General features: G+C 42.1%; 1 protein-coding gene across 1 annotated transcript in view; it reads left to right on the top strand.

Moving 5' to 3' along the window:
- Window positions 1-24054, top strand: part of WDPCP (WD repeat containing planar cell polarity effector) — a 422579-nt gene that overhangs the window by 371164 nt on the left and 27361 nt on the right. Inside the window, exon 15 of the mRNA XM_075339251.1 lies at window positions 12489-12609. Coding sequence (XP_075195366.1) covers window positions 12489-12609 — 121 coding nt within the window. The remainder of the gene's footprint in view (window positions 1-12488; window positions 12610-24054) is intronic.

Raw genomic sequence — 24054 nt, 5'->3', positions numbered from 1 at the left:
ACAAATACTTGCTAGTTTGTGTTGGTATATCACACTGTATTTACACTACTGTTCAAAACTCATGTTTTAGGCACGTGTGCAAAAATACTGCAAAGAATACTTTAAAAAATAGAAGTGTAAATAGTTTATTATTTTTATCAATTAACAATTTGTAAAGTTAATGAACAAAATAAAGGTCCCCTTTTGGAGACATGCTGATAGATGTCCGATAGTTTCCAGGTCATTGTTTCCTTAAGTGGCTGCTATGTCACATGTTATGACGCATGTCTCAAAAAAAAAACAATGAGTAGCCCCACTGACAACCTAGGATGTATTTATATGTCCTAGATCGCTTCCATCCGGTTACCACTACATTTGATCAGCAGACACGTGCAGGTAACGTGCAGCTAACTCTGACAGCACGATTTAACGCACTTCGGCAGTGATTGCATTGTTCCGCACCGTTTTCGGCGTTCCCGTGATGCAATCACGGTGCGCCAATGGGTTGCCATAAAAGCACGGGGTCAGATGCACTGGCATTCACAGGAACACAGCATTTGTCTTGATCAGAGCAACATGTAAAGAGTAAATATAAACACAGCCTGGGACAGTCCTTGCCCCATCCCTAGTTGTTTAACCTCCTAAATACCACGATTGATATTGATAACATTATTTAGAGGATTGGGAGAGAGATCGCACTACCTCCCGCCTCCGATCGTTGCCCTTGTGATGTAGTCAGGAAAATCTGACAATCCCCGTAGTGACCCAAGGTCGTCATGACGACCTCCGGGTCACCAGACTACCAGAAGACTCTGGGATCATGCCTGCAGCTCTGACATCTACACTGTACTGCAATGATCGTGCATTGCAGTACAATATAGCTGCAATCAGAGCAGTGAAAGGTAATGTCTTATATAGGGTCTAAATAAAAAAGTTTAAAAAAGTTAAAAAAAAAGAAATATTAAAAACATCAGAAAATAAAGAACAAAAAAATAAAAAAAAATATTTCTTTGAATCGTTTTATTTCTGGATAAAAAGTGCACATATTTGGTATCTGTAACAACCTGATCTATAAAACTGTCACACTAATTAACCCGTTTAGTGAACACCATAAAAAAAAGTAGCATAAAGTATGTTCATTCATCATACAGCTGACAAAAATAGTGAAATAAAACATCATAAATAAATAAAAATGGTACCGCTTAAAACGTCATCTTATCCTGCAAAAAAAAGTCTCCATACAGCTCCATCAGTGAAAAAATAAAAAAATCTATAACCCTTAAAATACAGCAATGCAACAACTATTTTTTTTCTATAAAATAGTTTTTATGGTGTAAAAGCGGCAAAACATAAAAAACTATATAAGGCTATGTGCGCACTTACCGGATTTTGCCGCGGATTTTCCGCGGATTTGCTGCATGTTTCGCTGCAGAAAATGTTCATAACATCTCTGCAGTGAATCACCAGCAAATCCTATGGAGAAAAAAAATCCTGTGCGCACTGGGCGGAATTTGACAGCTGCATGTTTTGCTGCGGAAATCCCGCAGCAAAAACAAGTGCATGTCACTTCTTTTCCGCACATCGCTGCGGGATTTCACTCCATTGACTCCAATGTAATCGTGAAATCCCGCAGGGAATAACGCAGGCAGCAAATTCTGTGCGGTTCACTGCGTTTTGCTGCGTTATTCCCTGCGGTATTTCGCGGTTTACCTCCGGTAATGTACATCGCCTGTCTGCGGTTTTGCAGGGAAGTGATGTCATTACAGGAAGAGGAAGCCGTGCAGAGAGTAAACACACACACATCACAGACACACAGACATCACAGACATAGAACACATAGACACAGACACATAGAACACACATAGAAAGAAAACGGAAATATAGAAAAAAAAGAACGTGGGCTCCGCTGCATATTTACCTTCCAGCCGAGGTAAGCACACAGCGGCGGCCCGGTATTCTCAGGCTGGGGAGGGAGAGGGGCAGGGGTAATGTCCCCCGCCTCACTCCCCCTCCGGCAGCCGAGAATATCAGCCGCAGCTGCCCCGGCACTGTCGCATGCATTATGCGGCACTACCGGAGTGTCCTCGGCTCTTCTTGCCACCGTGTAGCAGTGGTGGCAAGGTAATACAAGGGGTTAATGATGGTGGGGGACCACCGCCATTAACTCCAGGCTTGATCATGGCAGCGACTATGTGACAGCTGACATGATCAACCCGTAAGTAAAGTGAAAAAAACACAGACACCAAAAATCCTTTATTTTAAATAAAACCAACAAGCCTCGTTCACCATTTTATTAACCCCTCCCAAACAAAACTCCGACGTAATCCACAGGGTCCTGCATAATCCACAGCTCCGGCTCCGACGTCCTGCGCTGCTTCCATCCAGCCGCGACTGTCACAGACACAGCGCTGAATGAAAGCAGCAGACAGCAGAGGTAATTACCGGTCATTTCCCATGGCCGGTAATGTGAACTCACTGCCGACCGTGGAAAATGCAGCGATCTGTCCTCTATCTATCCCTCTATCTATCTGTCTGTCTATCTATCCCTCTATCTATTCTTCTGTCTATCTACTATCAGAATTAAATGTATTTTTTTTTTCCTTCAATGTGCTTTATTGCATTGAATGCAATAAAGCACATCCCAACCCGCACGCGGCAAAACCGCGGCAATACCGCGAACAATACCGCGGTAAAACCGCAGCAAACCGCGGCAAACCGCATGCGGTTTTCGGGTGCGGTTTCCCGCGGTTTTTTACCGCGGGTGCGGTAATCTTTGAGAGCATGCGGAATTTACGCAAGGAAATTTCATTTCCCAGTGCGCACAGAGCCTAAATGTAGTATTGCTGTTCTCATACTGACCCGGAGAATTAAGCTATCTTATCACTTTTATGACATGGTGAATGGCAAAAACAATCCTTAATTGCTGTTTTTTCTTCATGCTGCCTCACAAAAAGTGAAATAGAAAGCTATCAAAAAATATTATGTGGCCCAAAAACCTGATAAAAACTCCAACTCATCCCGCAAAAAACAAGTCCTCACATGACTCTTTCTGTGGAAAAATATAAAAACTATAGCTTTCAAAATTCAGTGATGAAAAAAACCTTTATTTTGTTAAAAAAAAAGAAAAGAGTTTTTAGTGTGATAAAATAATAGAAATCTGGTATCGCTGTAATCGTACTGACTTGTGGAATAAAGCCGCCTGATCACTTATACCGCATGGTTAACGGCGTAAAAGTAAATAAATAAAGCCAATTCTTCAACTGCTGTTGATTTGTTAATTTGGGGTTAAAGCAACATTTGTGTGGTTAAAAATTTATTTTTTCATTTTCACAACTCAATGCTATATAATTCTATTAAGTACCTGGGGGTTCAAAGTTCTCACGAAACCTCTAGAGAAATTCCTTAAAAGGTCTACTTTACAAAATGGCGTCACTTGTGATGGAGCTTCACTGTTTAGTCACCTAAGGGGCTCCGCCAATGTGACATGGCACCTGCAAACCATTTCAACTAAATCTGAACTCAAATACGGCGTTCGTTCCCTTCTTCACTTTGTACTGTGCCTCAAAAGTAGTTTTTGACCACTTATTGGGTACTGGCATACTCACAAGAAATTGCACAACAAATTGTAGGAGCCATTATAGCAGGCTTTACATGCTACAACAAATCTAACGATGTGTCGGCGGGGTCACATCGTAAGTCGTAAGTGATGCACATCCTGCATCGTTAGTGTTGTTGTGGCGCGTGACAGCTACGTGCGATTGCGATTGAACGTAAAACCGTTCATCGCATACACGTTCATTTCCTTAAAATTGCACGTCGGGTTGTTCAATGTTCCCGAGGTACCACACATCGCAGTGTGTGACACCCCGGGAACGATGAACAGATCTTACCTGCGTCCCGCCTGCAATGCGGAAGGAAGGAGGTGGGCGGGATGTTTACGTCCTGCTCATCTCCGCCCCTCCGCTTCTATTGGCCGGCTGCCGCGTGACGTCGCTGTGACGCCGAATGTCCCTCCCACTCCAGGAAGTGGATGTTCGCCGCCCACATCGAGGTCGTATGGAAGGGTAAGTACATGTGACGGTAAATAATCATTTGTGCGACACGGTCAACAAATTGAATGTGCCGCACATACGATGGGGGCGGGTATGATCGCATACGATATTGTATGTGATATCGTAAGGTGTAAAGCAGGCTTATCTCTTGTTACCCTTGTGAAAATAAAAGATTTGTTAAAACAACATTTTTGTGGTAAAAAAATTATTTTTTCATTTTCACGGCTCAACGTTATAAAATTCTGTGAAGTACCTGTTGGTTCAAGGTGCTCACCGAACAACTAGATAATTTACTTGAAGGGTCTGGTTTCCAAAATGTGGTTACTTGTGGGGGAGCTCCACTGTTTAACCACATCAGGGGTTCTCCAAATGGGACATGGCGTCCGCTATCTATTCCAGGCAATTTTGAGCTCTTAAATTCAAATAGGGCTCCTTCTCTTCCATGCGCCCAAACAGTTGCTAAATACCACAAATGGGGTATCTGTGTACGCAGTAGAAATTACACAATAAATTCTAAGGTGCATTTTCTCTTCTTACCCTTATGAAAATGCAAAATTTTTGTGGTAAAAAGTAACACTTTCATTTTTTTTTTCCTTACACACTGCTTTAGTTCCTGTGAAGCACCTAAAGAGTTAATAAACTTATTGGGTGTGACTTTGAGTTCTTTCGGGGTGCAGTTTTTAGAAGGGTGTCACTTTGGGGTATTTTCTGTTATGTAGACCCCTCAGTCACATCAAATGTGATGTGGTCCCTAAAAAATGGTTTTGTAAATTTTGTTGGAAAAATGAGAAACTGCTGATAAACTTTGAACTTTTCTAACTTACTGACAAAAAAATAATGTTTAAAAAATTCTGTTGATGTAAAGTGTTGGAAACGTTATTTATTAACTATTTTGTGTGATATAACTCTCTGCTTTAAGGGCGTAAAATTTAGAAAATTGCTACATTTTCAAAACTTTCACCAAATTTCCGATATTTTCACAAATAAACGCAAAAAATGTCATCCTATTTTTACTATTATAATGAAGTACAATATGTCACGAAAAACAATCTCAGAATCACTGGGATCTGTTGAAGCGTTCCAGAGTTATTACCTGCCAAAGTGACACTGGTCAAAATTTAAAAAAATAGCTCCATCAGGAAGACTTAAAACAGACTGGGTGGTGAAGGAGTTAAAAAAACAATATTTTATTCTTATATGAATAAAATGATTGGAGATAATCTACGCACTTGCATAGCACAATTTTACATTTGTGTTAAAACAAGCTTCTCAGGTTCTTCTGGTAATAGAAACATTAGCGTCATTAAATTATGTACATGCATTATGTTAATTAACTTAATTCTTTGGGTTATTTCAGGATAATGTATTTTATTAGGGTATTACTACAGTATTCATTTGTTTCTTTTGTTGTACGTTGATCATTACTGTATGGGGTGTCTGAGAGGTGTCAAAGCAGTTTTATTACTTGTATTAAATAACCTTTAACCCTGTGTATATACATATGCCTGTCTGAATTGGAAGACACTTCCCACAGTGAAATATCATCTAATTTCTGGTCCAGTCTTTTAATTTTTAAAACACATTGGCCCCAATTTATCAAGACCGGCGATTTTCAGAGCCGCTTAACGGATCAGGAATGTTTGGTAAGTGGTGTGTGTGCTTCACCAGAAATCTTATTCCAGTTCCTGACTGGAGTAAGATTTCTGGTATGGGGAATGCCACAGCTTGCTCGCAGAGTTGGGAGAAACTGACATGAAAACTATGAGCAATTTATGCAAGAATTTTTGTGAAACTACTTTGTTAAATTGGGGCCATTGTTGTTAAGCAGGAAAATGTGGGTTTTTGAAACTGTCCCAAATCTGTCAAGAGATAATGCATGTAATCCCTTAGGTGGAATCTGTCAGCATGTATTTGCTCTGTAGTCTGAAGACAGCAAGCTGTAATGGTTAACACGCAGATTTCAGCAATGTGTATTTTATCACTCTGTGTGCTATTGTTTACCTGTCATGTTTGTGTTAGCTTCATGAGATTATTATTGCCAGTGTAGGTCAGCTAGTGTAGCATGCCCGTGTTGTAATCAGTAGTTCCCTGTCTATAGACATTGTACATAGAAAACCTAGTGTGGGTAGGGGTAGTTTTCTCAGCTCTGCTACATGTTAATTCTTAAAAACTCTGATTATGTCAGACCCACTACACCCAGTAAACTAAGTGATAGATATTTGGATTCGGTGTCTCTTTGCCTACATCATGCTGGTTTCAGATGAAGTAGCAAAAACCTGCTGACAGATTCCCTTTAACATATACCTGTTGTGAGGTAGCAGCGTTGCTTGGGCAAAAGCGTGAGGCAGTGAGGCAGCAGCGTGTTCACACCAACAGTCTATTTATTGTTGCAGCATAAATAGATCCAATTTCCCACTGTCAAAGTCTCTTCCGGATCACAGCCGGTGCATATAGACAAATTCTTTGCATCAAAAAGTCTTGTTACCTTAGGACCCCGTTAACCGCAGGGATCTGTGTAAGGTTCTCCTAGGCTCACGTTCTTGGCCTGTGTTCACTCCACACAGAGCCAGCCCAGCTCACACGGCATGTGTTAGCTTCACCAAGCCTGGCTCTCAACTGAGACACACCCTGCTGTGCTCTGCATGATTTTAAACGAAAATGCCGGACATGAGGATTGCTACAAAACCTGGACTGGGAGGAGGGATCTGTCTCCCTGTTACCCTTTGTGCTATACTCCCAGTAATAGCTATAGCAAACTCAGAGGGTTTCCAGACACATTCTGGGGGACACATAGCGGTCTTCAAATATTACCCCTGTCACTGCCTCACACTGTGTATATTATTCCACAGAAACAAAATGTGGTAAGTACATATTATTATTATTATTATTTAACAGCCTTCAGCTCCATCTCGAGCCATGGCAACTTGATGGATGAATGCTCTGTAGGAGGATCAATCTTGTACAAGCCTAGATAGGTCCACCAGGGTCTTCTCCGCTATTTTCTTTATTCTATCAATCCTTCGGGTTGCTAGTCTTCCTCTTCACCTTGATGCTTTTATTCTTTCGACCGTGATATCCTTCTCCACTGATTGCTGTCTTCGTGTGATGTGTGCAAAGTAGGCAAGTCGTAGCTTTGTGATCCTTGCTTCGAGTGACATGTCTGGTTTGATTAGTTCCAAAATGTATTTGGTTGTTCTTCTTGCCATCCATGGTATTGATAACATCCTCCAGTACCACAATTCAAAGGCGTTGATTCTTCTTCCGTCTGTTTTTTTATCATCTAGGTTTTGCATCTGTATGTTACTACGGAAAAGACCAGACTATGTACAAGTCATGTCTTCGTCAGTTTGAGGATCTTGTCCAGTGATTTCATTGTTGATTTGCCCATAGCTATATTGACTTGCAGTGTAATTGCTGCCTCTTGAGTGATCATTGATCTGAGTAGGTCGGAGTCCTTTACAATTTTTAGTTTGTCGCCCCTCTCAGATGTGTCCCAGCCATATCTGGCAGTAGACAATATTGGTGATGGGCGGACCCAGACTGTAAAAGTTCGGATCCGTGCAGTTTCAAAAGTACCCGAATGTGGCAGGCTCGGAATGCTCAGAGAACTTCGACTAATGATCCAGACCCTGCACTTGGGAAATAAAAAAAAATAAAGGAAAAATAAAGAAAATAAGTATGAAGCAAGCACTTCATACTTACCGAGGCTCCGACGCGGCAGTACACTGCTCCCACAGCCATTTATTCATACCCATAGTACTCTAGTCTACAAAGTAACTTGTCTTATAGAATAGTCGTATATGACCCAGCATTGAGACCACCTTATCCTGGTCAAGTGTCCATCGCCTTTGTCTAAGAAACAACCCCATATTTTCAGGGTTCCTCCACCTAACTTGACAGTTCCTTCAATATCTCAGTCAGTAAGCCCCTTTTTTTCTTGTTTCTTCCATTAGAACCTAGTCTATTGACTTTCATTTCATCACTCTAAATTACCCATTTCCGATCTTCTACTTTCTATTTTTCGTACTGTTTGCAAACTCGAGCTGATGCTTCTTATAACAATATTGAAGTTGAGGCTTCTTCACCTTTTTCCAGGCCACCATTCCGGACTTGTGTAATGTGCGTCATACAATGCTAGCATGGACGTCTGTGATCTCACTATTGTGAAGAATATGAGCCGCCTCCACTGCCGGGTTTGTCGTCCCAGAACTGATAGACCTTTTGATGAGCCGATTTGTTGACTCCGATATTTTGCCTGGACGTCACCTCTTGGCTTTTGAATGGATGGACGGACTTCATTTCCTTTTTTTCCAACTATCATGACACTCACATGATGCAGTTTGGCAATTTTCTTGGCCGAGAAACCACTATCGATGAGCTGGATGATACTGTTTCTCTTTTCATGGCTGCTCATCGATTCGAACCAGTGACCTTTTGCTTGGGAATCAACCTAATAACACACTTAGCTATTAGGAAATGTGAGAACAGGTTGTAATTTGTATTATACAGTGAGAAAAAGATTTTCCCACCACCAAGAGCAAAACTGTCACAATGAAGTGAAATGACAAGAATCTGCATAACTAATCATTTGCTAAATAGTTGCAAGTCAAATGTATGTATGAGATAGTATGCCAAAATTATTGTCTATAAAATGAATGTAGTCTCACTTTTGAAGCTGTAGTGGATGGTGAGATATGGAGACTGAAAGTCAAAAGTTCAAATCATTGCTACCGCTACCCTTTGCTCATCAGTGCAGTACTGAAGTGCGTTCAACTTTAGGAGACAGAACACATCTCCTTTCTGGATGGAATGATGGCTGTGTATGACCATAGTGTTAAAACTTGCAGATTACCATTTGAACAAATAAATGTGGTGGCTTCAGATTTTTTTTTAAATTACAAAGATCTACCAGACTTGTGGGGATCCACAATGAATTTTGCAATGTTTTGGCTGTTTTTTTATATTTTCCCATGATATCTAACAAAGAGGCAAGTAGGCTTTGAAAGTAGGCCTTAAAGTACCGCCATATATATACCTCCAATTACATCAAATGATGTCAATTAGTCGATTAGTTTCTGATGTCAGACGCTTCCAAAACCATGATAATACTTTCTGGAATTTTCCAAGCTATTTAAAGGCACAGTCAATCTGATGTATGTATACCTCTGACCCAATTGAATTTTAAAATAGTGAAGAATAAAATGTTTGTAAACAGTTGAATCATGCAATCTTTGGAGGGGTAAATATGAGTTTTAATAATTTTAACTTTAGTGTATGTAATCTTATTACTTCAGTGATAAATTTTATTGTAAAATTCAACTAAAATTATGTAAAAGATAAAATGTAGTAAATAAACGTTGAAAATAAATGAATAAATACACTTTTTTTTTTTTAATTAATGTCACATATGAATGCATTATTCAACATTAAAATTGCAGTACCAAAAAGGAAAAGTTGTGGAATTATGAAAAATCATACAATCAATAGACTAATAATATGCAAATGATAAAAAAATGTAAATTCTCAAACGTTTCGTTTTTTACATTTTCAAGTAATGGCGCCACAAACAAAAATACATGGACTTAAATCCTTGGAATGCTAACATTGAGGTTATGTAACTGTTACGTCACCACCGGAGTCCACTCCAGCGACTTATAATCCGATCACCAGGCGATGCCGTGTTCCTGCCGTGGATGGTGCTGGTGATGGGAGAGGAGTCCATGCCAGCGGCGCCAGTGGGCGCAGGCTCCGCTCATCCACTGGGCTTGGTTTCCTTGGGATCTGCAGTACCACTGGCTGACTATAGGTGGTGTGTGTCTTCCAGCTGAAGTTACCATCATTCAGCTACAGCCAATGGGAAGACACCACACCCTTCTTAATTCCCCTTCTGTCTGCTGACCACTGTCAGAGATAGTTCTGATATTCTGGCTCCTGTGCTGCCCTGTTCTGTTTAGTGAGCCTGGTGTTCTGACTTCTGCTTGTTTCCTGACTACGTCTCTTGCCTACTGTTTATATACCTTGCTGCCCGATCCGGATTTGACCTCTGCTACGTTTTCTGATTATGTCCTTGCCTGCCGATTCTGGCCCTGTCTTGCAATTCCTGGTTTGACACTGCTTGACGACTACTCTTTCAGACTGCAGCCTTTTGCAGGTAGTGATCTCCAGGGCCCTGTGTAATTCCAAATCCCTGTATAGGGGCTAAAGGGTTTCAGGGTTCTGGGGGTCCTGCTTGGTGAAGTAGTTTCCCTCTAGCCTGTCCATTACAGCCCGTCAGAGTCTGTGGATCAAGGCAGGCATTACAGTAACACCACAAGACCAGACCACATGTTGCTCATGCTACTGTGAGCAGCTTGCGTGGCTTTAGAACTCTACCATTGCCTGCAGCGTCTTGCGACTTGTCTGCCAATGAGCACATTTGGAACGTCATTGGTTGGCAATTGCAAATTGAGCTGCAAGCAACAGATCTTGATGATTGGCATATCCAAGTGCATTCAGCATGGCAGAACATTGTTCAGACAACTATTAATCAGGTTTCCTGTCCTCTGATAAAAGTCTGCAATCGCTTTGTGACTGCAGACTTCTTAATCTTGATAGTATGCTATCTTTTTGTGTTACAATTTCAGTGTTGACTGGTGTGTTTATAATGTCTGTTGTTATGAACTGGTGACGATCACAAAAAATCCCATTAATCAGGAAAAAAATAAAAAAACACAAGAGTACTTGGAAACTAAGCTGACCGCAATCACCTATCTATCGGACAACACTAGAAGTAGCAGTGGGATGTTCCTAACAGACCTAGACACCTCGTCACTGCTGGAGAAACTAGTTACACCTCAAAGATAGAAATGAGGAATCTTAACTTGCCTCGGAGCAGTCCCCAAGGGAATACTAAGCCCCCAACATAGCAACGGTGATGTAAGAAAACACAATACACAGAAAATATAGATTAGCAAAGGTGAGGCCCAACTTACTAGATACAACAGGACAGGAAAGATTACTGATTGCGGCCAGCAAAAAACCCTGCAATAAATACCAAACTCCTGATAGAAAAAAAGACGTAAGACCACACGGTCTTCCCTCACTATATCAAGTACTCTTGTGCCAGACACTTTGAACAGAACTGCAGATATAATGGGAAGGAACAAAATCACAGAACAAATAATATTCAAAAGTGCAAATAATCAAAATCAGAACAGGGAGAAACTCCCTTTCTTGCTAAAGGAACTGCCCTCTCAAAAATAGCACAGAGCCAGATCCTTACATGCAAGAAAACAAACACAGAACAAAATGGAAAAACAACACCAACACACGTATGTGCAAAACCAGCAGTTAAACAAAGAAAACCTGCAGACTTGTCTGAAGTGAATTGTGACGCAGGATAAATAGAGGAAACTGAAGGACAAACTCCAAGCCATCTTCAGAGGCAGAAGCAAACATTTATCACCGGCAGCAGCCAGTATAAACTGCTCACCTATATACACCAGGCTGGTCTGCAATAGGACTTCCTGGATTCCTAATTAATTCCAACACCTGTTGAGTCACAGATTCAGACTCCGCTTCATTACCATTCCTAGCCGCCAGAGGGAGCTCCACATATTATCCCCATAATTAAAATAACGTGCAGTAAATAATTATTTAAGGTTTTATCCTCTTAATATATTGCAATCATATTATATGAAACTGTGTACTTACAATTGTTCATTTTGCCTTTCTGCCCAGTAAATTCCTCTCTTTTCTCTGCTCTATAGAGAAACAAAGTCTCATGTCCCTGCATGAATCATTCCTCTCTTCAACTCCTGACCCAGGTGCTCCTCCACTCCCCCTGCCATTGACTATTGCAGTGATTACTCATGCAGGGAAAAGGGACTTCCTGTTGCTACATAGAGGTTAAAAGAATTCAGCTAGTCTTTTTTTAATCACATGATGTCATAGATCTAATGGAAGACAAATTAACTGGCTAGCAAGGCAAAATGAGCAATTGTAAGTACACAGTGCTATATAATAAGTTGATTGCAATATGTTAAGAGAATAAAAACTTTGATCAGAGTGTTTTTTTAAGTGTATTATAGGTATCAGACAACCCCTTTGAGGCAAGTAAAATATGTAGACATTACATAAAACAGTAATACTATTGGTGCCTATGGAACATTCGACAATTACAATGCGTTAATTCTGAACTATTCCTTAAATAGTCATTAAGAAAGTAATTATGTGCATAGAGTTGTTAGTCTTTGGGCTATTGATCTTAATGTATCATTAATAGGGACTGATGAATATAAGACAGAATTACAGAAAAAAAAAAAGAAGAAAGGGAAACCCTAGGGTGGACGACGTGGAAAGGAGTAAAAACTAAAATGGTCTTACATGTTCTTTTAAATATGAATTTATTAATATAATTTATTTAATCGTTATTCCCTTACATTCTTATGTGAAATTGTTGCCTTTCTCTACATTCAGAGTCTTTGGTGACAGCAGACAGACTGGATGCTGTGAGCGAAGCTTTTGTTGATCTCTCTTTGAGTCAAGATGAGAGGTGTTCAGAAAGGGTCTCCTCTGTGAAAAACATCACAGGCAGCAGGTAAGAGTTGTTTCATTATTGTATGTCCAGTACTTAGAACTGTAGGACATTTCAAAATAATTTTACCAATAAATAGTACCTGAACTAATTAACAACAAGATTACAGCAAAAGAGAAAACATAGACTAATCACAAAACATTAGGTATATTTTGTCTTTCGTGTGAAATTTCAGGATGATCCTAAAATGCCCTGTAACCTTTTCAGGTGACCTTAATGGGACCTTCTCTAAACTTTTGACTGCACATGTCCAACTATTGAATGTTTCAGTCCTTTTTGCACAATGTGATGATCTCTAACAATGGTAAAATTTACAACAGGTGTTAAATCCATGAATGGCCCAATAAATTTTGGGGTTCAATTAGAATTAAGATTTAAACAGCCCTACTCATCATGCTGTTCACATTTTGACATCATCAGACCAAAATGGCACCTTACAATTGATCAGTAGGACCGCGCCATTGTGAGCCTTCAAGCAGGATGTTCTCAGAGGTAGCCACTGAAGTTAGCCTGTCACATAGTGTCATCGGCAGATTACAACACATAGACTAGAAGAGTCACAGAAAGGCATAGAAGTGGATGTCCTTTGACCACATCCCACACTGATGACCGCTTCATTGTGAATAATGACCTTCAGATTAATGCCACACAACTCCAGTCACATTTAAGGAAGATGAGAGGCACCCAAGTGTCATGTCAGACCAATTGAAAGCGTTTACATTAGTACAGTCTGAGTGCTAGATGACCTGCAAGGGTACCTGACCACACCACCAGGCACAGCCATCATCGTCTTGCTTGGGCAAGGGAGCATCTACGCTGGACAAGAAACCAGTGGACCTCAGTGCTGTTTACTGATGAAAGTCGATTCACTCTGAGCAGAAATTATGGCCACTAATGATGTTGAAGACGTCAAGAAGAGCTCTATGCATCAGCCATTTTTGTCACCAGATGAGCCTTTGGTGTTGGTGTTAGTGTAAAGGGTGCTTTACACACTGCAACATCACTAACGATATATCGTTGAGGTCACGGTGTTTGTGATGCACATCTATCCAGCGTTGTTAGCGACATCGCAGCGTGTGACAGCTAGGAGCGACCTTAAACGATCGCAAAAGAGTTAAAAATCGTTGGTCTGTGACACGTCGTTCATTTACCAAAAACCGTTGTCTGGTCAGTAGCGAGGTTGTTCGTCGTTCCTGCAGCACCACACATCGCTACGTTTGACACCGCAGGAACGACGAACATCTCCTTACCTGCCGTCCACCGGCAATGAGGAAGGAAGGAGGTGGGCGGCATGTTCCGGCCGCTCATCTCCTCCCCTCCTCTGCTATTCGACGGCCGCTTAGTGACGCCGCAGTGACATCGCACGGAACGCACCTCCCCCTTGAAGGAGGGATTGTTCGGCGGTCACAGCAACGTCGCTGAAAAGGTATGTGCGTGACGCTGCCGTAGCGTAATGTTTGCGTCGGCAACGATCACGAAATGGCGCACGAACGACGGGGGCGGGTGCTATCGCTCGCAACATCGCTAGGAATCGCTAGCGATGTCGCAGCGTGTAAAGCAGCCTTTAGTGTGGACTAATGTGTCTAGTCAATACAGAACTGCCCTATACTTTGTGAATGGTACAGTGACAAGCCCCTACTACTGGAATAACATAATTAATCCAGTCATTGTGCTTCTGCATCAACAAGATAAGCCTACTTTCATCTTCATGGACATCAATGCTCCAACTCATCAAAGTCGCATCATTAGGGAACGACTGCTGGAGATTGGGAAACCTCAAATGGAGCGGCCTGTACTTTCTCCAGACCAGAATCCCATAGAAAACCTATGGAATGAGCAGAGTCGTCGTGCAGAGGCTCGTAACTCTGCACCCATAATCTCAATGACCTGAGGGCCACCCTTCAAGAAGAGTGGGATGTCATACCTCAGCAGACAATAACGCCACTTGTGACCAGCAGGAGACATTGTTTTCAGCTGTAGTTGATACTCAAGGCCACATGACAAGTTATTGAGACATTGAAAATTTTTTGAAGGGTATACCCACCACTATGGTTGGCTGTTGTTTCAATACATTTTTTGAGATGAGGGTATCAGCATTGCTTGCTTCTACCTAAAAGCCCTATTCATGATAAAATTTCACTGTAGTGTGAACTTTTTACGTATAACATAAAATTCACCTGAAAGCCAAATATCCCTAACTTTTTGTGAGTAGTATATATGTCTCTAAACCATATAACAAGAAGTAAAAATCCAGCAATTTCGTCTCTCCCAAGCCGTATTCACATCTGTCATGGTTGGGAAGTAGAGAGTAAAGGGTGCTTTACACGCTGCAACATCGCTAGCTATTACTAGCGATGTCGCGAGCGATAGCACCCGCCCCTGTCGTATGTGCGATATGTGTTGAGCGCTGCCTTAGCAAACATTATCGCTACGGCAGCGTCACACGCACATGCTTTGTCAGCGACTTTGCTGTGACCACTGAACAATCCCTCCCTCAAGGGGGAGGTGCGTTCGGCGTCATAGCGATGTCACTGTGGCGTCACTAAGCGGCAGCCAATCGAAGCGGAGTGGCGGAGATGAGCGGGACGTAACATCCCGCCAACCTCCTTCCTTCCTTCTTTTCCGGTGGACGCTGGTAAGGAGATGTTCGTCGCTCCTGCGGTGTCACACATAGTGATGTGTGGTGCCGCAGGAACGACGAACAACATAGCTACTCCCCAGACAATGATATTTGGTTTTTGGACGACCTCTCCAACACCAACGATTTTTACCACTTTTGCGATCGTAGAAGGTCACTCGTAAGTGTCACACGCTGCGATGTCGCTAACAACGCCGGATGTGCGTTACAAACACAGTGACCCCCGACGATAAATCGTTAGCGATATCGCAGCGTGTAAAGCCCCCTTTAAGCTTTTGATGATTGTATGGTGTGAGTTTATTGAGGGCAAGTATATATACGACACAATTTTTGTACTTTTATATAGCACAGACCTAAGCTTTTTTTATCGTGCTCTTTCGTTTTGTACATTTAGTCCTGTACATGGTTATATACTGTAGTTGACATTCACTCATAGATATGCAGATATTCATTCAGAGGTGCGTCTAATAAACATCTGTCTTCTGAATCATTATAAATATCATTACCACTTATCATTTGTTTGCATATCTCTGGTTATCATGACTGATATATAGCAACGTTACTTTAGTTGAGTTGTCACAAATGTGGATGGCCTCACTCTCATGAGGATTGAAACAAATTATCACTGAAGGGAAATAAGTGTCCGACCCATGGATGTTAACAGCTCATATATTAAGCAAAATGTGGATTTCTCTGGAATAAGACAACCGATTGCAGATATCAAGGTATAATTTTATTCCTATGATCACAGCATGCCCATATAGATGGCTTAGGAAGATTGACCCCAATAACATAACCTTTAAGCATTCTTGCTTTTGACTTCAGTTTCCTTTCGCTCTAGTTGCCGGTCTTCACGAGTTTTTCCTATAATTAAAAGGGTTGAATAGAACTTAGTTTTAAGGCATAAAGTAATAGAAAAATAATAAAAGAACAGGCAGGTGGTTGCAAACAAAGGTAACTACCTGCCTGTTGTACTCAGCACTGGCTCAATGCTGGCTGTCAATCAGCAAGATGTCGGCAGTCACGATCCATCAACAGAGCAGAGCAGAAGAAGAAGAGGAGCTGCTCTGCTGACTTGCAGTAGCTGAATAGCCTTCAGGACTCGTCTGTGACCGCTCTGTGCCGGTGAAGAATGGTGCCGGGCACAACAGGCAGGTAGTTAACAACTATCTGCCTGTTCTTAGGCACATTATAAAAAAAAACAACTATCAGATATCCCCTTTTAATAGAAATGGAACCATATATGAAACGTGTTGAAGAATAAAATATATTTTTGCTTTTTAGTGTTTTTGCTTTTTGTTTACCTAGATCTTTATATTGCATACCTTACCAGTGTATGCAAACCAGAGACATCCGAAAACACAGAACTTATTCCAAGGGTAGCATCAGTAGTCCATCCATCACATGTAACAACTCATGTTATTATTCTCACCATACAGCGTAATTGAACCAATTTCAATGCATCAAATTAAGACGTCTGGATAGGGACGCTCCGCCGAGTCAGTGTTATTGTCATTGCAAGTATCTACCTGCATTGTGTTGAAGAATTATAGAACAAGTCATTTTGTCTGTCAAGATATTTTTTTTTTCTCTTTTTTGTTTGTTTTTCCTTTTTTTATATAATGCCTGTTACATGAAATAACCTGTACAAAGCAACCACATTCTCATGACTGGCAGCAATAAAGTTTTTGTCTCCGCACGATATACTGATTGATCCAAAATGAGCACCTGGATGTCTATATCTATGATCATTTGCCCATACCTACTATGACTCGAAACCTCTGAAACGTTTTCTTTTCATGTCTTCACCAGAAAAACCTTGAGCTTACAATGTGGTTGATTTCCTCTGCAAAAGATGGATATGTAGATGTGATATTAATTGAGTGTTATGACAAACTCCCCAGGTCCCGCATTACCTTAAAGTGCCAATCAAAGATTATGTAGGCAGAGCATGATCTCTCTCAAGAGCCTTTTTATAGTCTGCAGAGTCTTCAATGATGAATTAATGGTACCCTCTCCATTTATTTCGACAGGAGTTGTAGAAATAGGAATAAGCTATTAATGCCTATTTTAAAGTGAACCTGTCAGGTACCCTATGCACCCAGAACCACGAGCAGTTCTGGATACATATCTAGAATCCCTGCCTACTCTTCCCTGTATCCAGTAGCATAGATAAGGACATCTTTAGAAAAAGTATTTCTATGGATCCTTTATGAGATGCCAATGAGCGCAGCGACTAGTCGCAAGGGCGTTATATCCCCGGACTAGTCCTCCCTCTTAACATGTTACCACACCCACAGGGGTGTGCTATCATGCCATTCAATGCCCATTGCCTAGCATCCTCATCAGTGGTAACACACGTACCTGTGTCCGTTGTCACTGCCTTAGACACCGGGTTTCGGGTTAGTGTGCATGATCAAAAGTCCCGGCTCTTCCGGATATGCGCACTAGACCTCTCTGAAGCCAGCACGCATACACCCGGCTTCATAGTGCGCATGACCAGAAGTGCAGGGACTTCTGAACATGCGCACTGACCCTAAGCCCGGTGTTCTGAAGCGGTGACAACGGACACGGGTACAAACGCCACCACTAATGACGCTGGCAATGGGCATTGACTAGCATGTTTGCATGCCCCTATGGGCGTACGAACGTGCTAAGTGGGCGGACAAGTCGGGGGATTTAACGCCCTTGCGACTAGTCCCTGCGCTCATTAACATATCATAGAGGATCTTTAGAAATACTTTGTCAAATATCTCTTTATGTATTCTACTATATACAGGGACAGTTAGGCAGGGATTAGCAATATGCACCCAGAACTGTTCATGGTTTTGGGTGCATCTTAGATCTAACAGGTTCACTTTAAGAATACCCCTTTAAATCTTATTTTTAATGCATATAAATAGCCTCCATATGATTTTGTATATTTAGATCCAAATCATGTTTAGGCAAGAAAATATTTGCCAATAAAAATGGCTAAAGGGGGCTTTACACGCAACGACATCGCTAACGAGATGTCGTTGGGGTCACGGAATTCGTGACGCACATCCGGCCTCGTTAGCGACGTTGTTGCATGTGACACGTACGAGCGACCGCTAACGATCAAAACTACTCACATAATCGTTGATCGTTGACACGTCGTTCAAATCCCAAATGTCGTTGATGGTGCATGACGCAGGTTGTTCGTCGTTCCTGAGGCAGCACACATCGTTACGTGTGACGCCCCAGGAACGACGAACAACACCGTTCCTGCGTCCTCCGGCAACGAGGTGGGCGTGACTTTCATTCGGCTGCTCTCCGCCCCTCCGCTTCTATTGGACGGCTGCCGTGTGACGTCGCTGTGACGCCGCACGAACCTCCCCCTTACAAAAGAGGCTGTTTGTCGGCCACAGCGACGTCGTTAGGCAGGTAAATTCGTGTGACGGGGCCTAGCGATATTGTGCGCCACGGGCAGCGTTAGGCCCATGACGCACATACGATGGGGGTGGGTGCTTTCACGAGCAACATCGCTAGCGCTGTCGCTGCGTGTAAAGCAGCCTTAAGGCTATGTGCGCACTGGAAAATGGAATTTTCTCAAGAAAATTCCGCAGGTATTCAAAGATTACCGCACCCGCGGTAAAAAAAACGCGGCAAACCACACCCGAAAACCGCATGCGGTATGCCGCGGTTTTACTGCGGTATTGTTCGCGGTATTGCCGCGGTATTGCGGTTGTGCGGGTTGGTATGTGCTTTATTGCATTCAATGCAATAAAGCACATTGAGGAAAAAAAAAGTCATTTCATTCTGAGATAGAGAAATAGACAGAAGAATAGATAGAAGAATAGATGGAAGAATAGATAGACAGACAGAGGGATAGATAGAAGGATAGATAGAGGGATAGATAGATAGAAGGATAGATAGAGGGATAGATAGATAGAAGGATAGATAGACAGGGATAGATAGAGTCCCTGTGAGCACACTCTGCATTTCTCACGGTCGTTCACATTACCGGCCGTGGGAAATGCCCTGGAGTTACCTCTGATGTCTCGCTGCCAGGCTGCATTTAGCAGTGTCTGTGTCAGTCGCGGCTGGATGCAAGCATCGCAGGACGCCGGAGCTGTGGATTACGCCGGAGCTTTGTTTCGGGAGGGGTTAATAAAAGGGTGAACGAGGCTTGTTTGTGTTTTATTTAAAATAAAGGATTTTTCGGTGTGTGTTTTTTCACTTTACTTACGGGTTGATCATGTCAGCTGTCACATAGACGCTGCCATGATCATGCCTGGAGTTAGTGGCGGCGATCCGCCACCATTAACTCCTTGTATTACCCTGACTGCCACTGCTACACGGCAACAAGAAGACTGGGGACACTCCGGTACTGCCGCATAATGCATGTGACAGTCCCGGGGCAGCTGCGGCTGATATTCTCGGCTGCAGGAGGGGGAGTGAGGCGGGGGACATTAACCCTGCCCCTCTCCCTCCCCAGCCTGAGAATACCGGGCCGCCGCTTTGTTTACCTCGGCTGGATGGTAAATATACAGCGGAGCCCACGTGCTTTGTTTCCTATATTTCCGTTTGCTTTCTATGTGTGTTCTATATGTCTATGTCTGTGATGTCTGTGTGTGTCTGTGATCTGTGTGTGTGATATATGTGTGTTTACTCTCTGCTCCGCTTCCTCTTCCTGTAATGACATCACTTCCCTGCAAAACCGCAGGCAAGCGATGTACATTACCGGAGGTAAACTGCGAAATACCGCAGGGAATAACGCAGGAAAACGCAGTGGACCGCACAGAATTTGCTGCCTGCGTTATTCCCTGCGGGATTTCACGATTACATTGGAGTCAATGGAGTGAAATCCCGCAGCGATGTGCGGAAAAGAATTGACATGCAATTGTTTTTGCTGCGGGAATCCCGCAGCAAAACATGCAGCTGTCAAAATCCGCCTAGTGCGCACAGGATTTTTTTTTCCCATAGGTTTTGCTGGTGATTCACTGCAGAGATGTTATGAACATTTTCTGCAGCGAAACATGCAGCAAATCCGCAGAAAATCCACAGCAAAATCCAGTAAGTGCGCACAGGGCCTAAGGCTTTCCTGGCCACACATGATGAGACCCAGTCCTGTTCTTGACGCTAAGCTCTCCTTCAGAGTAAAGAGTCTTGGTATTGTAATAATTATTTGTGTTTTTTTCTACATTTTCCTACAATAAACTACAAGAGCCAGCGTAGTGTCCTAGATATTAATATGTGCTGCATCAAATTCTGAGAAATTCACTTTAATTTCACTCTTTTAGGCTGGTTTCAGACGTCCGTGTTTTAGGTACGTGTGACATCCGTTTTTAACACGGGTGTCACACGTACCCATGTTATTCTCTGATGTGCCTCACACGTCCGTGTTTGCACATGGAACGTGTGACCTTTCATGACCCCGCACGCATACACGCAGGCATCTCCGGCAGCACGGATGTCACACGGATTGCACACTGATGTGATCCTTGTGACATCAGTGTAAAACATACCGGAGAAAATATGGGTCTTTTTAATAAAAAGATTTTCTATATTTACTTCTCTCCAGCGATGCTGCCTCCCGCTCCTTATCGCTGCTCATTATACTCACTGAATATTCAGTGCCCTGTGGAGCAGCGCTGGGGACTTCAGTGCCGGGAACCACACCGCTGGGTGAGTGTACAGCAGAGTGTGTGTGTGTATGTATGTGTGTGTGTATATACACATGCATGTGCACTATGTGTGTATGCGCTCGGTGTATCGTGTGTCTGCTATGTGTGTATACATATGTGTGTGTATGTGCTCAGTGTGTGTGTCTGTGTGTGTGTGTATGTGTGTGTGTGTGTGTGTGGTGAGAACCTAGAAGCCGGAACATTGCGGGGACAGCATCAGGGACTCATCACAGTTCCCAGTGAACTCTGATGAACCCATGAAGCTGTGTCGCGGGGGTCATCAGGATGTCAGAGTTCATCGGGAACTCCGATGACCTCCTGGATGTCACTGTGCTGCAGAATACTTGCCTGTCCTTGGCGGTGCAGTATCCCTCGCTGTCCCCACGATGCTCCGGCTTCCAGGTCTTGAGTGCGGTGAATAATCAATGAATATAATGAGCAGCAGTCAGTAGCAGGAGGCAGCAGAGCCGGAGAAAGCACGTAAATATGAAAAATCATTTTATTTCACAGACCCGTTTTTTCTCCGGTACCTGTCACACGCATGCAAACATGGATGTCACACGAGTGCCACACGTGATACACACGTATGACACACGTATGATCATAACCATGCGTGTGACTGGTACCTGATTAAACACGGACGTCTGAAACCGGCCTTAGACAACTTCCTTAGGACTTTGATGAGGAATTAGACATCCAAAAAGTATTACATTTCCTTGCTACTGTCTTGCCAGCGTTGAAGTTTAGAAAGTTTAAGATCTTTAAGAAGGAATATTATATTGCATTATTATTTGCACATACAAACAGTACAGTTAGATATCTGCCTATACAAATATACGCCAATATCCCTTTACTTAAGGTACCGAGGACAAAAGAGGCGTCTGAAATACAGTCTTTATCAAACGTCTTATGTATAGTTGGAGGTTCCTTGCGCCAAAACAAACTCTTTGCTGACAGAGAAGCTTGACAATTATTTTACCTTAATCTATTACTTGGCCCATCCCAGAATGACCTTGTTTACTCATCTCAAAGTCTTTGAGTGCATTTTAACTTGGCACATAAACAGGACATGTGGCATCTCTAAGGAAGGCATTTGTATCTCAAGATATGCACAACACTTGAAAGAAATTTCCTGCATGTCACAATGTAGTATTTACAAAAGTTAGTACATCTCTCACAGTTTTATAAATATTTTATTATATCTTTTCAAAGGACAACACTGAAGATATTAGTAGATGCTGGAGAGACACAAAAAGGCACAAATTAGGGTCTTGTCCCAGTGGATTGGGATAGATAATACAGAGAATTACTCACCTGAGAGTCACAACTACTTTGAAGGGCATATAGCTGCATGATGGCTGCTGCAAATCCCGTGGATACTCAAATTGGATAAAGCAGAATAAGAAAGGGGTTAATTCTGCACTGCCATGTGTAATGAAGGAAGAATCCAGAAACGATCAATAACGTGATTTTATGCTTCTAGGCGTTTCGGAGTCTTGCTCCTTCTTCAGGATAAAATTTGGTACATCAGTGATTTTTTGTCCTGAAGAAGGAGAAAGACACCAAAACGCATAGAATAATAAAATATATTATTGATTGTTCCTGGATTCTTCTTTCAGTACACATGGCAGCACGGAATTAACCACTTTCTTCTCCTGCTTTATCCAATTTGAACACTTAAGATATGACACTTTGATACAATGTAAAAGTAGTCAGTGCATAGCTTTTATAACAGTGTTAATTTAGTGTGCCCTCTAAACCAGTTTTCCCCAACTCCAGTCCTCATGACTCTCCAACAGTGCATGTCTTCTGGATTTCCTTAGTTTTGCACAGGTGATAAGTTTATGATTCACCACCTGTCAATGGTAAGGAAATCTTGAAAACTTCACCCATCCAAGCAGTTTTCCATATTTGCCCTGATGAGGTGCAAAAATCCCCAAATTGATGTTTGCAAATGGAGTTTCTAAGTCCTGTGGCTAGGCCCTTTGAATGATTGATATAGACTTTTAGGATTGATACCTCCAATTGGTGGCAGTAGAGACTCTGTCTTCCTTTTCTTAGAAGATATAATTTGCATATTTAAATTCCTGCTTGGCCTGTAAGTCTCATCATGTCAACTTGGCAGTCTCAACAAAAAGAAACTTAACCCCATCAACCCTATGAAATTGGAGTCATACCACGATGTATTAGGGGTTCATGCACCTATATAGCATTGATACCACACCATGTGCATAAAAGTAGTGCTAACTCTGTCCTTCTGTGCACAAGCTCAGTGCAGGATGATGTCTGCATGTAAGTAGAAAAAGAAACCCAAGGGAAAGCATCGCAAAAAAAACTCACTAAAAGCAGATTCAGCTCCGTTAGTTACCTAAGGTAAGACTATAAACACCACCTTATTCAGTACAACAGTGAGAGGTAGGATGGAATCCAGGAGAACGTGAATCGTCATTGCCTTGCGTGAGTCATCATCTCAGTATCTAGGTGTTAAAAAAAGCAGATCGTATCCAGATGTGAAAGTGAGGAAAACAAAGCTGCAAAGCTGGTTTGATAGTTGGCTCAGAACATCCTATTGATATCTTTGTACATGACAAATCAGGAAAATGTATTTAAAATGCAAATTTTCTAAAAACAAAGGAAAACACCAACTGAAAGAAATCTAGAAGTACCCCCATAGATCAATCATATCATTACATATCAAATACATGCATGCCTCCCATATTTACACATAGTGTATAGTATTTCTCTAGTATGTTGCAATACTTAAAGGGACTTCCCACCACTTTGATATTAATAATCTGCTGAGTACTGCAGATCAGCTCCTAGTCAAACAATTGGAATATCCACATGATAAATGTCTAATAGATGGGAGTGCTCTGGGAAAAGTACCAATTTCTAGAATGGGGTTCCCCAATCCCCTGTTCTGATTGGTGCGGATCACAGTGGCAGTAGCGCTGGCAGTGATTTTTTGCGGGTTTCTACATTTCCTGCTATGCAAGTTCCAAATGCAGCCGAGTGCTCATGATCTGCTGTATATTTGTTGTGAAATAATCCCTTTAAATTCCAGCTTGATGTTTTGATCCTCCTGTGCAGGAAATTGCACTTGTAATATGATTAGTTACTAGGAAAAATGTTCACTGCTTACCTGAGTAGCGGTGGTTAACG

This window comes from Anomaloglossus baeobatrachus, chromosome 3 (genome assembly GCF_048569485.1).
Source record: "Anomaloglossus baeobatrachus isolate aAnoBae1 chromosome 3, aAnoBae1.hap1, whole genome shotgun sequence".
Classification (NCBI taxonomy): Eukaryota; Metazoa; Chordata; class Amphibia; order Anura; family Aromobatidae; genus Anomaloglossus; species Anomaloglossus baeobatrachus.
Note: the sequence above shows the minus strand (reverse complement) of the source record. Positions and strands in the feature narration are given on the sequence as shown.